The sequence below is a fragment of the Aquarana catesbeiana genome, linkage group LG04 (genome assembly GCF_042186555.1).
Source record: "Aquarana catesbeiana isolate 2022-GZ linkage group LG04, ASM4218655v1, whole genome shotgun sequence".
NCBI classification, from domain to species: domain Eukaryota; kingdom Metazoa; phylum Chordata; class Amphibia; order Anura; family Ranidae; genus Aquarana; species Aquarana catesbeiana.
Genome location: NC_133327.1, coordinates 624,624,754 through 624,641,452, shown reverse-complemented (window position 1 = coordinate 624,641,452; position 16,699 = coordinate 624,624,754). Strand labels below are relative to the sequence as shown.

The window sequence follows — 16,699 nt, the reverse complement described above, 5'->3', positions numbered from 1 at the left end:
ACCTGAGCTTCACAGGTTGCCACTGGAGTCCTCTTCCACTTCCATGACAGCATCACGGAGCTGGTGGATGTTAGAGACCTTGCGCTCTTCCACCTTCCATTTGAGGATACCCCACAGATGCTCAATAGGGTTTACGTCTGGAGACATGCTTGGCCAGTCCATCACCTTTACCCTCAGCTTCTTTAAAAACATTTTTAAGTAAAAATGTCCAAATTGGGCCCAATTAGCCATTTTCCCTCCCCGGTGTTATGTTACTAGTTAGTGTTACAAGGTCTCAGGTGTGAATGGGGAGCAGGTGTGTTAAATTTGGTGTTATCGCTCTCACTCTCTCATACTGGTTACTGGAAGTTCAGCATGGCACCTTATGGTAAAGAACTCTCTAAGGATCTGAAAAAAAAAATTGTTGCTCTACATCAAGATGGCCTAGGCTATAAGAAGATTGCCAAGACCCTGAAACTGAGCTGCAGCACGGTGGTCAAGACCATACAGCAGTTCAACAGGACAGGTTCCACTCAGAACAGGCCTCGCCATGGTTGACCAAAGAAGTTGAGTTCACGTGCTCAGCTTCATATCCAGAGGTTGTCTTTGGGAGATGGACGTATGCTGCCAGCATTGCTGCAGAGGTTGAAGGGGTGGGTGGTCAGCCTTTCAGTGCTCAGACCATACACCATACACTGCATCAAATTGGTCTGCATGGCTGTGGTCCCAGAAGGAAGCCTCTTCTAAAGATGATGTACAAGAAAGTCCGCAAACAGTTTGCTGAAGACAAGCAGACTAAGGACATGAATTACTGGAACCATGTCCTGTGGTCTGATGAGACCAAGATAATCTTATTTGGTTCAGATGGTGTGACGTGTGTGCGGCAACCAGGTGAAGAGTACAAAGACAAGTGTGTCTTGCCTACAGTCAAACATGGTGGTGGGAGTGACATGGTCTGGGGCTGCATGAGTGCTGCCAGCACTGGGGAGCTACAGTTCATTGAGGGAACCATAAATGCCAACATGTACTGTGACATACTGAAGCAGAGCATGATCCCCTCCCTTCGGAGACTGGGCCGCAGGGTAGTATTCCAACATAAAGACCCCAAACACAGCTCCAAGACGATCACTGCCCTGCTAAATAAACTGAGGGTAAAGGTGATGGACTGGCCAAGCATGTCTCCAGACCAAACCCTATTGAGCATCTGTGGGGTACCCTCAATCGGAAGGTGGAGGAGTGCAAGGTCTCTAATAGCCACCCCATTTCCAGCGCTAGAGCACCTGAAAACTGCCCCCAGCCCCCCAGTGTGAAAGGGGTCTAAGGACTGGTGAGCTGCAATATAACTTGTATTGCTGTATGTCCTGGTAATTAGGAATTTAATGGGTAATTATTTATCCAGTGAGAGACTTTTGGTGTGGTCACCAGTGATCCTTCTTCACCCAAGACCTCAATCCCCTTTACACCCAAAGTTTCATGCATTGTTTATTTAACCTCTACTAACTGATCAATTTTAATGCTTTCAGGGTTGTCGATGATAAGATCGAGGCCAACATTGACGAAGTAAGATTTACTTTTATATCTTTTAAAATATATTGTTCACAATGAACACAATAAAACGAATTTTCTCATAAAATTTTTGTTAAAATTCTTATCCAAGCACTTACAGTTTACAAGTCTCAGTGCTGCTGGGTCTTGCTCTCTTAATACTGCTTCCCTGAACTTCTGGTCTTCACTAGAAAGTTAAGAATGGACAGTGCAGTCTCAAGCCAGCCTGTTATATTGGAGGGGGGGAGCAGGTTAGTGCCTTGCCATCCTTGGATACGGGCTGTGTGTTTTTATTGATGCAAACAGTGTGGGGAGACACAACTCTAGCCCCGGCATGCAAAGCTGACTCTATAGGATGCAGTAAGAGAAAGGAGCCACCCTGAAACTAATTCTTAAAAAACACACATTGGTACTTCATATCCTTTTTATATTTATACAAAATCTTTATTTTACAAATAAAACGTTTAATATTGGTTGCATTTGCATTACAGAGAACCCTAATAAAGCACAGCAGGAGCTGTTTACTTTCTGACTATTTTTTTTTTTTTCTATAAAACACTATACAGCCCTGCACAGGCACAGAGGTTGTGGGATCCCTACTCTGTTTTTCAGTTCATTTATCTGGTAGCCATTTAAAGGGCTGTTACATATAAATTATATCGTTTTTCATAAAGTGTTTTGTTTAAGTTTTTAGTAGCAAGGATTGAAATAAAATGATGGGTATGAACAGCTTCAAAATCACAATTGATGCATCTGGTTTCTACATTGCTTGTGACATGTAGACAGTTTCTGACTCCTCTAGAGGGTGATCATTGGAACCTAAATACAACAGAAGTTGTAAACCATTTTGGCAATGGAGACAATTCTTCACTTTAAATAGGCTAAAATGAACCTGTGTGCACTATCGTTTTCTCCTCCGGTTACTTGTTTAAGAATGGGTAGGTAATCCCCTGACCACAATTCTTGGGGACATATATCTCGATATTTAAGCAGTATATATGTCTACAGTGTATGTTTTTTACACTCATCTCAACATGATGGATTTGTTCATTAAATGTTTTTTGAAAGCTTACTCCTCGAAATATTAACTTGGCCAACTACAAATATTGCTTACATTTTTACTTTCCCAAATCGTTCACATATATGCAAATTAGATCTGATTTACATAACATGGGAACCCGACTGGCTTTTAATGGAGCCGGTTCACACATGCACTATATTGTCAAAAGTATTGGGACACCTGCCTTTCCATGCACATGAACTTTTTTTTTTTTTTTTTAATCCAACAAGATTTTATTGAGTTTGCAGGGAAAGCATTACAAACATTGTAAACAGGATTACACAATACCTCTTATGCAACCCATACTCCAATAGCCAAGTAACAATCTCAATATAACACAGCTAAAAGCTTGTTCCAATCACAGTTAACCTCTATCTATGTCTCATCCGGCATTGATTCCTAACAACCTGTCATATACCAGTTCCATAGGTGCTAATCCCAGTACATCTAACCATGGACCCCATATTTTTTCAAATTTTGGCATGCTACCTCTATGTTGGTAAATCAACTTTTCCATTTTTAGAGTTGTGTTAATACTTTCAGTCCACTCCTTAACAGTCGGGGACCTATCGGACTTCCAGTGAGTCATAATCAGCCTTCTGGCCTGAAAAAGTACTCTATGCACAGCTTCTCTGTTGTGTCCTTCCCATTCGTATTCCTCCAGAGCACCCAAGAGACACGCTCTAGGGTCCTGTGGAAGACTCACATTAAAGATTGAGTTAATATTTTGCACCACTCCTGCCCAATACATGTGTAACTTGGGACATCTCCACAGCATATGTATCAGGTCACCATGCTCACGTTTACATCTAGTACATGTTGGTTCCGTCAGCCTGTTCATTAAATGTAATCTGTGCGGAGTATAGTATGTTCTCAGTAGTATATATAGTTGGGTGAGTTTTTGTGACACATTAAGTGAACATTGGTTCACTGCCTGAAAGATCTCTTCCCACTGATCCCCGTCTAGCTGTCCCACCTCTGCCTCCCACCTCTCTCTCACCCTCAAGGGATGGTGTCTCATCACGGATTGCAACAGGATGGCATAGCATTGGGAGATAAATCCCTTAGATGAGCCAGCATCCCCCAGAAGGTTGAAAACCGGGGTCGGGGACAAGTGCCACTCCGAGGAGCGGCCCTGTGTCTGTACTGCGTGTCTAAGTTGCATATAGTAGAATAACATTGATGCTGGCAGATTATACGCTTCTTTTAAATCAGCAAATGTTCGCAACACACCTTCCCTAAATATATGCTTGATATGAGTGATTCCAAACTGCTTCCAACGAGATCCGCATTGTAATTTAGCTAGTTCCCCATATGTGTCATTATGCCAAATGGGACTATATTCCGTATATCCATCTACGTTCTGGAGATATTTGGTCTTATTCCACACCTTTTGGATCAGACTAAACGTTGGGTATTTTTTATGTGGTTTAGTGAAGGCCAATGCCTCTAAAGCCATGTGAATCGGTCCCTTACCCACTGTGTGAATCATTAGCCTGTGGGATGAGTTTTGTGACGGGACAAATGTACCAATAAGATGCTGCAGTTGGGAGGCCAGGTAGTACAGCCATGGATTGGGCAATGCCAATCCACCACAGTCCTTGGGTCTCTGTAGGTGTTCTAATTTGATCCGGGCGGGACCATTTTTCCAAATAAGGGTTCGGAAAATGGCATTGACTATGTGAAATATTTTTAAGGGGATAACCATAGGAGTATTAAGTAGAAAATAAAGTAACTGTGGCATAAGAATCATCTTCACTAGGTTTACTCTACCTGCTACTGACATTAAGAGAGAGTTCCAGGTCTTAATTTTGTCTCTGAAGCGCTGTAGGAGTGGAAATATATTTAAATGTATAAAGTCCCGGGGCTGGGACGTGATTTGGATCCCTAAGTATTTAAAAGTAGTGGCAATCGGGATGGGACAAGTGGCGCACACCTCCTGTGATTCATCTCCATCCAGTAAAAGAAGGGCAGACTTTGACCAATTTATATGTAGGCCAGAGAACTTCCCAAATTTAGATATGGTCGACATGGCCTCCTGAAGGGAGGGGCCGGTGTCACCGAGTAGGAGCATGGTGTCATCGGCGTACAACATAATTTTTTCCTGCATGTCACCGTAACAGAAGCCTGTAATGCCCCGATTTGCCCTGATCCCGATCGCCAATGGTTCAATAGCCAGCGCGAAGAGGAGAGGAGACAGGGGACATCCCTGTCTCGTACCCCTCCTCAACACGAAGCTTGGGGAAAGATAGCCGGAAACCCTCACAGCGGCCTCCGGTCGACTATAAAGGAGCCTGACCCAAGAGACAAACTGGGGGCCAAATCCAAAACTCTGCAAGACCGACCACAGATAATTCCAGTCTATGCTGTCAAATGCCTTAGTGGCATCCAGTGACAGCAAGGCCCTGGAACCCATATTGTCTGCTTTGGATTGCATATTAAGGAATAGCCTTCTCAAATTAACTGCCGTCGATTTATTGGGCATGAAACCAGCCTGGTCTCCATGGACAATTGAAGTAATAACTCCATTTAATCTAATGGCCAGAGCTTTCGCTAATATTTTCACGTCACTCTGTAGCAGGGAGATCGGGCGATACGCTCCCGGATCCACTGGATCTTTACCAGGTTTGAGTAACAAAACAATATTGGCCCTTGACATTGATATTGGTAGGCGGCCTTCCTCCCGGGCTCTATTAAAGACTTTAAGCAACTGGGGTAGTAATTCAGTAGGATACTGTTTATATATTTCTATGGGAATTCCGTCTTCCCCGGGCGCTTTGCAGTTAGGAAAAGATCCAACCGCATCCTGTAGTTCTTCCACTGTAAGGGGGTTCTCCAAGAGCCCTCTCTGATCTTTGTTTAATCTTGGGAAATCTATCTGTCCTAAGTATTGTTCTAACTCCTCAGATGTATAAGATGTACCCGGCTTATACAAATCTTCATAAAACATGTTTAGTTCCTGCAGCACCTTTTCAGGCGTGTTAACTATGTTACCCTCCTTAGTCCTAATAGCACCTATAGTTGGGGACTTCTGGTATGAATTTGCGATTCTCGCCAGTATGCGGCCTGTTTTCTCGCCCTCCTCAAAAAACGCCTGCTTAGCAAAGAATCTCTTCTTGTCGGCCGATGAGGACAGCAGTTGACGGTATGCAGAAAGAGCCGCCTGCCATGCCTCTTTGGTCGAATCAGAAGGATCCGTGACATATAATTGTTCCATCTCTTGTACTCTAGTTTCAAGTTCATTTTTAAGTGCGGAAGAGTCTTGTTTAACCTTATTCATTTCAGCAATTAACACACCCCTCAAATATGCCTTAACCGCCTCTTGACCGCCGGCCGTCAATTGACGGCCAGGCGGCGCGGCTCTCGTTGCGGGAGGGCGTCATATGACGTCCTCCCATTTAAACAGGGAATGCGCGCGATCGTGCGCGCGCATCCCTGTTCCTTCAGTGGCGGCGTATCACGGAGACACCGCTCGCCACCATGGGGGGTGAACAGCCATTGGACATGGCTGTTTACCACGTGATCGGCCGTGATGAAGTCACGGCCGATCACAGATAGGTCCACCCCATTGTGCACGGCGCACCGTTTCCAGTGTGAGGAGAGAAGAGTCAGAAGCAGTGAGTTACCGATCTGTGTTCTGTAGTGTCTGCACCAACACCACACCTGTCCCATCGCCCCCCCAATTGTCATCTGTCACCCAACAGTCACCAGTGTCACCCAATAAAGTGCACCTGTCACATAAGGGACTGCCATCAGTGACCGTCAGCGGTGCTCCTGTCACCCGTCACAAATCCGTGACCATCAGCGGTGCACCTGTCACCCGTCAGCCATCACCCGTCACCCATCAGTGACCGCCAGCCGTCACCCGTCACCCATCAGTGACCGCCAGCCGTCACCCATCAGTGACCGCCAGCCGTCACCCATCACCCATCAGTGACCGCCAGCGGTGCTCCTGTCACCCGTCACAAATCAGTGACCGCCAGCCATCACCCGTTACCCATCACCTGTCACCCATCAGTGACCGTCAGCCATCACCGATCACCTGTCACCTTTTAGTGACCGTCACCCATCACCAGAAAGTGTCCGTGGCCTGTCACCCATCAGTGACCATCGCCTGTCACACCGTCATCACCGATCAGTGAACGTCAGCTGCCACCTATCGCACAGCCCATCAGTGACCGTCACCTGCCACCTGTCACACCGCGTCATGTCCAAAAGAGTATACAGCAGTGAGGAGGCGTTCCAGATCCTCTCCATGACCGATGAGAGCAACGGGGAGTTCTCATCAGATTCCAATTTGGATTCTAATTCAAGTTCAGCATTTGAACCAAATAGTGAATCGACAAATGATTCGGAGGAAGAATGGGTCCCTCCCAAAAGGGCACGGCACTCTGGAAACCAGGATTATATTCCCAGGCCCAGTACCAGCGCTGCCACCACCAATAGGCCCCAGGAACAAATTCCCAGGCCCAGTACCAGCGCTGCCGCCAGTGTTAGGCCCCGGGAACAAATGCCCAGTACCAGCGCTGCCACCACCAATAGGCTCCAGGAACAAATTCCCAGGCCCAGTACCAGCGCTGCCACCAGCGTTAGGCCCTGGGAACAATTGCCCAGTACCAGCGCTGCCGCCGGCGATAGGCCCCAGGAACAAATGCCCAGACCCAGTACCAGTCCTGCCACATCACGCCTGAGTACCAGCACAGGAAATTCCAATCCAACTACTGGAGTGTCACACCCCCCAAGAGCCAGGGCCTCTACATACATGCCAGATGGTCTTGCCAACCCAATATGGCTGCCTTCCAACTCGGCATCGCCAATTATTCCCCCGTTCACAGCACTGCCAGGTGTGCAGACCAACACCCAAAATTTCTCAGAGATTGATTTCTTTCATATGTTTTTGCCCGACACTATGCTGCAATTTATTGTGGACCAGACAAATTTGTATGCCCAGCAATATATTGCCAACAACCCCCAATCATCCTATGCCCGTCCTTTTGAGTGGAGAGATCTGAATTTGGAGGAGTTCAAAATGTTTATGGGCTTCACCCTAAACATGGGGATTACAAAAAAAAATGAAGGACATGCCTATTGGTCCACCCACCCCATCCACAATATGCCCATTTATTCTGCCCTAATGTCCAGGTCCCGATACAAGATGATAATGCGCTTTCTTCACTTCAGCGACAACACCCAGTGCCCTCCCCACAATCATCCAAATTACGACAAGTTATACAAGATTCGCCCACTGATAAATTTCTTTTCTCAACAATTTGCAGAACTCTATGTCCCCCGAAAATTTGCGTCGATGAGTCCTTGGTACCCTTTTCAGGCCGGCTAGGAATAAAGCAGTATATTCCTAGCAAAAGGGCCAGATACGGAGTAAAGTTATACAAGCTATGTGAGAGAGCCACGGGATATTTGTATGCATTCCGCATATATGAAGGAAAAGATTCCCAGCTCCAGCCCCCTGAGTGCCCGGCCTACATGGGCACAACTGGAAAGATTGTATGGGACCTGGCATACCCACTTCTAAACAAAGGATATCACATTTACGTTGACAACTTTTACACCAGCCTGCCCCTTTTCAAACACTTGTACATCGCAAAAACCCTGGCCTGTGGAACCTCCAGAAAAAATAGAAAGGGCTTCCCACAATCTTTAGTGAACAAAAAGCTGCAAAGGGGGGAAAGAGCATCATTGAGATGCAACAGAGTGCTGGCCTTGAGGTGGAAGGATAAGAGGGACGTGCACATGATGTCCACCATCCATGAAGACACTGCAATTGTGGTACAAAGAAGACAAGGTCCCATTGAAAAGCCAACATGTGTCCAAGATTATAATCTCTACATGGGGGGGGGGTAGATTTTAACGATCAAATGATTCAGCCCTATTTGTCAATCAGGAGGTCCCGATTCTGGTATAAGAAGGTAGCAATTTATCTCATCCATTTGGCCATTTACAATTCCTACGTAGTCTACACCAAATCCATTGAAAGCCCCGCCCCCTTCCTAAAATTCATAGAAGAAGTTGTCACGTCCCTCATCTATCACCAAAGACCCCCCCAAGAAGACCTTCGCTCTAAGGCTGTTTGCCGACTCCATGAGCGCCACTTCCTCTTCAGCATTCCACCATCTGAAGCAGGCCGAAGACGGCAAAAAAAATGTCGCGTGTGCACCAAAAGAGGATTTAGAAGAGATACCAGCTACCATTGTCCCCAGTGTCCCTCCCAACCTGGCCTTTGCATTGGTGAATGCTTCCAAATTTATCACACATCCATAAACTATTAGCCCATATTTTTAACCATTTCCCCATTTTCATCATCTGTGCTGACCATTTTCCATTCTTTCCCAAATAACCATGCCACTGCCTTCCATGTGAACTGACCCTGGCCTGTTTTTTGACTATGCCTCTGCCTACCGTTTGGACTGCTTTCATGTGAACTGACCCTGGCCTGTTTTGTGACTATGCCTCTGCCTACCGTTTGGACTGCCTCCACGTGAACTGACCCTGGCCTGTTTTATCAACTACTCTACTGCCTACCGCTTGGACTGCTTACATGTGAACCGACCCTGGCCTGTTTTATGGACTATGCTTTTGCCCTGCTACTGTAGTACACAGGGGTCTCACATATGTGAGGGGCTCCAGAATTGTTTTTCCGGTTGGAGAAAACAATTGTTTTTGTTTTCTCCGGGTTTCGGAATTAGGGTCTGGAGTCCGGACTCTTCATAGAGATTTGGGTGGGTCGAAGCCTCTACCCCTGTGCCCCTGTGCACAGGTCTTACCTGATTGTGGCCCTCAGCCTGCTGCTGACTTACTGCCACCATGCCCATGCCTGTCGCGGTACAATAATGAGTGTCTGCAGTTAACAGTGTACCAGGACCAATATTATGGCTGTGCTGGCTGTCTCTGCCTGGACAATTTCTATGGACTGTGCTGTGCCGACTATAGACAATATTCCTGCCTGCTGCCTGGATAGTTAATATTGCTGTCGCTAAGCACCTCCCTGCCTGCTGCCTGGACCAGTGCTCTCCTCTGTGGATACTACTAAAAGCACAGGTAATGCTTTCTTTTTACCCTTTCTGCAATAGAATTTATTTTGGATTGTAATTCTTGGTATGTGCATGCTATGTGTTAGAAATATGAAGGGTTTTCAAAAATGATAGGTTGCCAGGAAATTATATATGTCATTTATGCTCCTAGAACGCCTGATGGTGCTACTTTGATGTTGGGCCTCTGTATGTGGCCAGGCTGTGTAAAAGTCTCACACATGTGGTATCGCCATACTCAGGAGGAGTAGCAGAATGTATTTTGGGGTGTCATCTTTGCTACGTACATGCTATGTGTTGGAAATATCTGATAAATGGACAACTTTGTGTAAAAAAAAAAAAAATGCGTTTTCATTTTTTTCCACATTTTCCAAAAACTTTTGGAAAAAAATGAACCGTTCAAAAGACTCATTATGCCTCATAGATTATACGTTGGGGTGTTTGCTTTCCAAAATGGGGTCATTTTGGGTGCAATTCCATTGTCCTGATGCTCCAGGGCCTTCAAAAATGCAATAGGTGGTTGAGAAATGAGATGTGTCATTTATGCTCGTAGATCGCCTGATGGTGCTACTTCAATGTTGGGCCTTTGTATGTGGCCACGCTGTGTAAAAGTCTCACACATGTGGTATCGCTATACTCAGGAGGAGTAGCAGAATGTATTTTGGGGTGTCATCTTTGCTACGTACATGCTATGTGTTGGAAATATCTGATAAATGGACAACTTTGTGTAAAAAAAAAAATGCGTTTTCATTTTTTTCCACATTTTCCAAAAACTTCTGGAAAAAAATGAACCGTTCAAAAGACTCATCATGCCTCATAGATTATACGTTGGGGTGTTTGCTTTCCAAAATGGGGTCAGTTTGGGGGCAATTCTATTGTCCTGGTGCTCCAGGGCCTTCAAAAGTGTAAATGGTGGTTGAGAAATGAGATGTGTCATTTAGGCTCGTAGAACGCATGAAGATGCTACTTCAATGTTCGGCCTTTGTATGTGGCCAGGCTGTGTAAAAGTCTCACACATGTGGCATCGCCATACTCAGGAAGAGTAGCAGAATGTATTTTGGGGTGTAATTTGTTGTATGCATATGCTCTGAGAGAGAAATAACCTGTTAATATGACAATTTTGTAAAAAAAAAAAAAAAAAAAAAAAATATCTTCATTTTGCAAAGAATTGTGGGAAAAAATTACAACTTAAAAAAAATCACCATGCTACTTACTTAATACCTTGGAATGTCTACTTTCTAAAAAGGGGTCATTTAGGGGGTATTTGTACTTTTCTGACTTGTTAGTGTACCAAGAAATGAGATAGACCATCACTACATCTGTGTGATCAGATGTGATCAATTTTCAGTGATTGGCACCATAGTTTGTAGACTCTATAACTTTCACAAAGATCAAATAATTTACACTAATTTGGGTTATTTTTACCAAAGCTATGTAGCAGTATAAATTTTGGCCAAAATTTATGAAGAAAAATTACTAATTTGCAAAATTTTATGACAGAAACAAAGAAAAAGGCATTTTTTTCACAAAATTTACGGTCTTTTTTATTTATAGCACAAAAAATAAAAAACCCACTAGTGATTAAATACCACCAAAAGAAAGCTCTATTTGTGTGAAAAAAAGGACGCAAATTTCATATGGGTACAGTGTTGCACGACTGAGTAATTGTCATTCAAAGTGTGAGAGCGGTGAAAGCTGAAAATTGGTCTGGGCAGGAAGGGGGTGTAAGTGCACTGTATTGAGGTGGTTAAAGGCATCCCATTGCCCAATCATTGATTCATTTGGATCCTGGGTGCGGAAAAACTCACACATGCTCCCAACTATCCTCTCGTGTGAGAGGAACAGTTTCAACCAAAAAGCATTGAATTTCCAAGGGGCTTTAGGTAGTGTAACTATTGGGGCAATTATAAGCCGTATAACTACTGGTGAGTGATCAGATACACTGCGGGGCCTATGTATCATATCAGAAACAAACGGGAGCATGTTTAAGCTGCACACCCCCAGGTCAATTCTAGACAAACAACCATGGGCCTTGGAAAAACATGTAAATTGTCTAACTCCTGGGTTCCTATGTCTCCAGACATCCACCCAGCCCACCTCTTGCAACAACCGCGCCAGGGGGGTAGCCCTGGAGAGGGCAGATGCTCCGGGTCCCGGGTGTCTATCTTCAACTGGATTTAAGCAACAATTAAAGTCCCTCGTTACCAACAGCGGTGCGTCAGGCCTGCCATCCATAAATGTCAGCAGAGACCTAAGCACCGCCGCCGTGAAGGGGGGAGGAATATATACCACTGCCAGCACACAAGTCAGTGTACCCAACCTGCAATGGAGAAAGACATAACGACCTTCACTATCAATTTCATTTGCGATTTCTTCAAAGTCCAGGTTGCCATGGATCAATACGCTCACCCCCCTAGAATAGGAGGTGTGCGTGGAGTGATAGGCCTTTCCTACCCAGGAGTATCCCAGGAAGCTCACAGTGTCCGCAGTCAAGTGGGTCTCCTGGTAGCAGAGAATTCCGGGGATGTACTTCTTCAAACACATGCGAATCATGGTACGCTTCAATGGGGAGTGTAGTCCCCTAACGTTCCAGGATACTAATGGGATGTCCGCCATGTCTGCTGGTAGGTAAGTAGTGTTGACCGGTACTTTGTGCGCACCTGTGCAAGGTAGTGGATCCACTTCTGTAGCGAGGTTCTGCTAGGTTTGCCGTAAGTTTGATGAATTTGTGTCCTGTTGAGATATCATGCGTTCTGCTTGTAGCTCTTATTGCTGGGATCTTCCCCACTTTAGTGGGGGGTGGTGAAAAAGAAAACTTTCTTGTGCTATAAACTGCACATTCTGCCAACATGGCAACTTTAGCAACGTATGCGACATTCCATCGCTCTTTTTTTACTGAAAGTGGTCATTCGTAAATTCAACTTTTAATCCAATTCGCTCTCATTGCACTGCTTAGGAATATTCAGTCCCCCAGCCAAGGAACATCTGTCAACACTGGAAATAGAGGATAGCGTATGTTCTGGTTGCCCATCTAGAAAAAAGGAACAAAATAACATTTTCTAGTATCCCAGCCCTCTGCAAGTAGCCGGTTTAGTCCTTTTAGTCTTCGTCTTGTGGAGCCTGCTGTTTCAATGCCTGCTCATTTCTATCCAACCAGACTGAAGCGTCCTTAGCGGATTCAAAGAATTGTGCTTGGCCTCTCACCACAATCCGAAGTTTCGCCGGATATAGCATAGCGTATGGGAGTTGCAGAAGTCGCAGTCTGCGTTTCACGTCAGTGAATTTAGCTCTGCGCCTCTGGACTTCTGCCGAGAAGTCCGGGTAGAAAGTTACCCGAACGCCATTGTGGAGAACATTTGCCTTCTCTCGAGCATGTCTCAGCACTGCTTCTCTATCCTTGTAATGTAAAATTCTTGCAAGAATGGATCTTGGAGGGCCCCCTGGTGGAGGTGGGCGTGAGGGCACTCTGTGAGCACGTTCCACCGCAAACATTGGGGAGAATGCATTTTTCCCAAAAAGTTCCATTAGCCAGTTTTCAACATAGGTAGTGGGGTCCCTGGCCTCCACTTTCTCAGGCAACCCCACTATGCGAACATTGTTTCGCCTTAAGCGATTTTCCAAATCCTCTGCATGGTCACATGCATCCCTGGCTAATTGCAGTGCTGTTCTGGTATCTTGTGTCATAGGTGGTAACTGGTCTTCCATGTCACTGACTCTGCTTTCCACAGCCGTGGTGCGCTCACGTATCTTTTGCATGTCTTGCCTTAGTAATGACACATCTTCTCTCAGACCCCCAAATTGCTCCTTCAAGGTGTTAACTGAAGCTGTGCAGTTGTTCACAGCTCTGAGTATGTCAGCTAAAGTAGGCTGCATAGCGTCCGGGTCCGCTGGGCTTTGTGGTTCCCCAGATGCAAGGGCTGACTGCTCCCCCTCCTCCTCTCCCCAGAGCACCTGTGTGATGTCTGCCTGCATAGCATGTGTCCCAGCCTGGCTGGATGACTGCTCTGTTCCCAATGTCCCAGCCATTTTCTGTGCATAGTAGATCATGTCTCTAGGGGTGTCTTTACCAGTAAATTTTGGCGTCTTACTTGCTTTAGACCAAGAGTCTTTCAGCTTGTCCTGTCCGCGCGGTGTGTGCTTCACTGAGGACGCCGCGGCGCCATCTTGGATCTCCAGGCCCGTCATCTCAGTCTGTCCTTTTCGGAACCTTTTTCTGGTGCAGAGAGCCGGCGGATGATCCCCTGGGGTCTCAGGATCGTGCCCGTGCTGCATAGGGCAAAATAAAGTCGGTATGTGGGCTGGGGGAGGATCGGTTACCGGATCACTGCTGGGAGCTGTGGGAGATGCGTCCTCTCACATGCCTGCCTTGGCCACGCCCCCCCATGCACATGAACTTTAATGTCATCCCAGTCTTAGTCCGTAGGGTTCAATATTGAGTTGGCTCACCCTTTGCAGCTATAACAGCTTCAACTCTTCTGGGAAGGCTGTCCACAAGGTTTAAGAGTGTGTCTATGGGAATGTTTGACCATTCTTCCAGAAGTGCATTTGTGAGGTCAGGCATTATTGTGGACGAGAAGGCCTGGCTTGCAGTCTCCGCTCTAATTCATCCCAAAGGTGTCCTATCGGGTTGAGGTCAGAACTCTGTGCAGGCCAGTCAAGTTCCTCCACTCCAATTTCGCTCAACCATGTCTTTATGGACCTTGCTTTGTGCACTGGTGTGCAGTCATGTTGGAACAGGAAGGGGCCATCTCCAAACTGTTCCCACAAAGTTGGGAGCATAAAATTGTCTAAAATGTCTTGGTATGCTGACGCCTTCAGAGTTTCCTTCACTGGAACTAAGGGGCCAAGCCTAACCTTTGAAAAACAACCCCACACCATAATCCCCCCTCCACCAAATTATTTTGGCCAGTACAAAAATCAAAGTCCATAAAGACATGGATGAGCGAGTTTGGAGTGAAGGAACTTGACTGGCCTGCACAGAGTCCTGACCTCAACCTTGATAGAACCCTTTTGGGATGAATTAGAGCGGAGACTGCAAGCCAGGCCTTCTAGTCCACATTAGTGCCTGACCTCACAAATGTGCTTTGGAAGAATGGTCAAACATTCCCATAGACACACTCCTAAACCTTATGGACAGCCTTCCCAGAAGAGTTGAAGCTGTTATAGCTGCAAAGGGTGTGCCAACTCAATATTGAACCCACTACGGATTAAGACTGGAATGCCAATAAAGTTCATGTGTGTGTAAAGGCAAGCGTCCCAATACTTTTAACAATATAGTGTATGTGGACTGGTTGCCATGTGAATTTTGTGCATTTTTCAGTCGGTTCAGGTTTTTAGTGCTCATTTCCCACCTGAATCACGTCTGAACCGCTGAATGGAAACCGCACCGGACTTTGCACTAAAACCGGACCCGTCAAAGATTCCTGATATTCTTACCATTTTGTCAAAAGTGTGTGCTTTAAGCTCCATTCTGTATCAGCCATGTGATCAAATGCTGTGACACAGGTCACACATCACATGATCCCTGCAGAAGGGACCCCGGATTATTCTGCTCTTCAGCAGGGATCATATGGCCAGTTCCTAGGCATTTGGTCATGTGACCAGTGCCAGGGGGGAGCCCAGAGCACAGATCTTTGAAAAGAAAAGCACATTAGAGTCTGTTTTAGCATTTAAGTATTTATAGGAACCGTGTAGTCACAATGTTGGTGTTTACATTATGGTTCTATTTTAATGCTTTCCTAGGTATAATCTGGACTGTAGTCACAGCATTTTTTTTATTTTTTAGCCGGATCTCAGTGAAGATCATATTGATGCAAACTTTAGAAAATTGTTTCTGCAGCTGGCGGGCGAGGTGAGTTCTATACACTTTCTAAACATTACATTTTCCCTTATGAGAATTCTTTATTACGGGGGCTTTGTCTATGACTTTTTTTTTTTTTTTTTTTATGTCTGTGGGCGGGGTCAGATTAATTAGTATACGCAGACATGACGGAAGATTAGATTATTTATTTCTTGACACAGCTACTGAAAACACCTAAAGACACAGATAGATACACATGTGATTGCCCATTCCTTCAGAGCTGCAAATATTATTATTATACAGGATTTCTATAGCGCCAACAATTTACGCAGCACTTTACAATGTAGAGGAGGGACAGTAGAATTACAAAACCGTTCAGTACAGAAGGAATAGGAGGGTCTTGCTCATGGAGCTTACAATCTAAAGGGAGAGGGAGGTGGTACAAAAGGTAATAGCTGTGGGGGATGATCTGATGGAGGTGACTCGGGTACAGTTCTTAGGTGGATGTGGGGTAGGCTTCTCTGAATTAGTGAGTTTTCAGGGATCACCTGAAGGTAGGGGCTGAATAGACATATTGGGGCAGGGAGTTCCAGAGGATGGGAGAGGCTCTGGAGAAGTCCTGGAGGCGAGCATGAGAGGAGGTAACAAGGGAGCTAGAGAGCAGGAGGTCTTGGGAGGAGCAGAGAGGAAGATTTGGGTGATATATTGCATATGAGGTTGGTGATGTAGCTGGGGGGTTGATGTTGTGGATGGCCTTGTATGTTGAGGGTTAGTATTTTTAATTGAATACGGTGGGGTAGGGGAAGCCAGAGAAGGGATTGGTAGAGAGGAGCAGCAGTCACTGATCGGTTAGTAACCATGTTTCAGCTATGCAAATATATAAGTAAATAGAAGTAGGTACCTTTACTCCTGAAAGATACAGGTGGTGCTTCTTGGTTTGTAGTGCTGTGTATTGATTGATCTATACTGCAATTCATTTTATATCAGCAGGGGTCCTTGATCTAAAGCTAACCACTAGGATATATGTATAGGTCTATACAGCAAGCATGTATAAATGTGAGAGTTGTGTGCAAAATTGCCTTTGGGTAAATTTTGCAATGATTGTTTTAAAGCCAAACTCCAGGCAGACATAAAAATATACCAATAAATACAGTTATGTATTTAAAGATTAGCAAATCTATTTTTAAAGTAAGGAAATTCTAGGTTGAAATACCTGAACTTTATTTGGTGTCAGCCTCTTGTATTCTCCATGTACAGCAGCGCTGAGAT

General features: G+C 45.3%; 1 protein-coding gene across 1 annotated transcript in view; it reads left to right on the top strand.

Annotated features, from left to right (window-relative positions):
- CAPN2 (calpain 2) overlaps window positions 1–16,699 on the top strand; it is a 112,333-nt gene that overhangs the window by 64,537 nt on the left and 31,097 nt on the right. Inside the window, exons 13-14 of the mRNA XM_073628334.1 lie at window positions 1,503–1,539; window positions 15,416–15,481. Of these exons, the coding sequence (XP_073484435.1) occupies window positions 1,503–1,539; window positions 15,416–15,481 (103 nt within the window). The remainder of the gene's footprint in view (window positions 1–1,502; window positions 1,540–15,415; window positions 15,482–16,699) is intronic.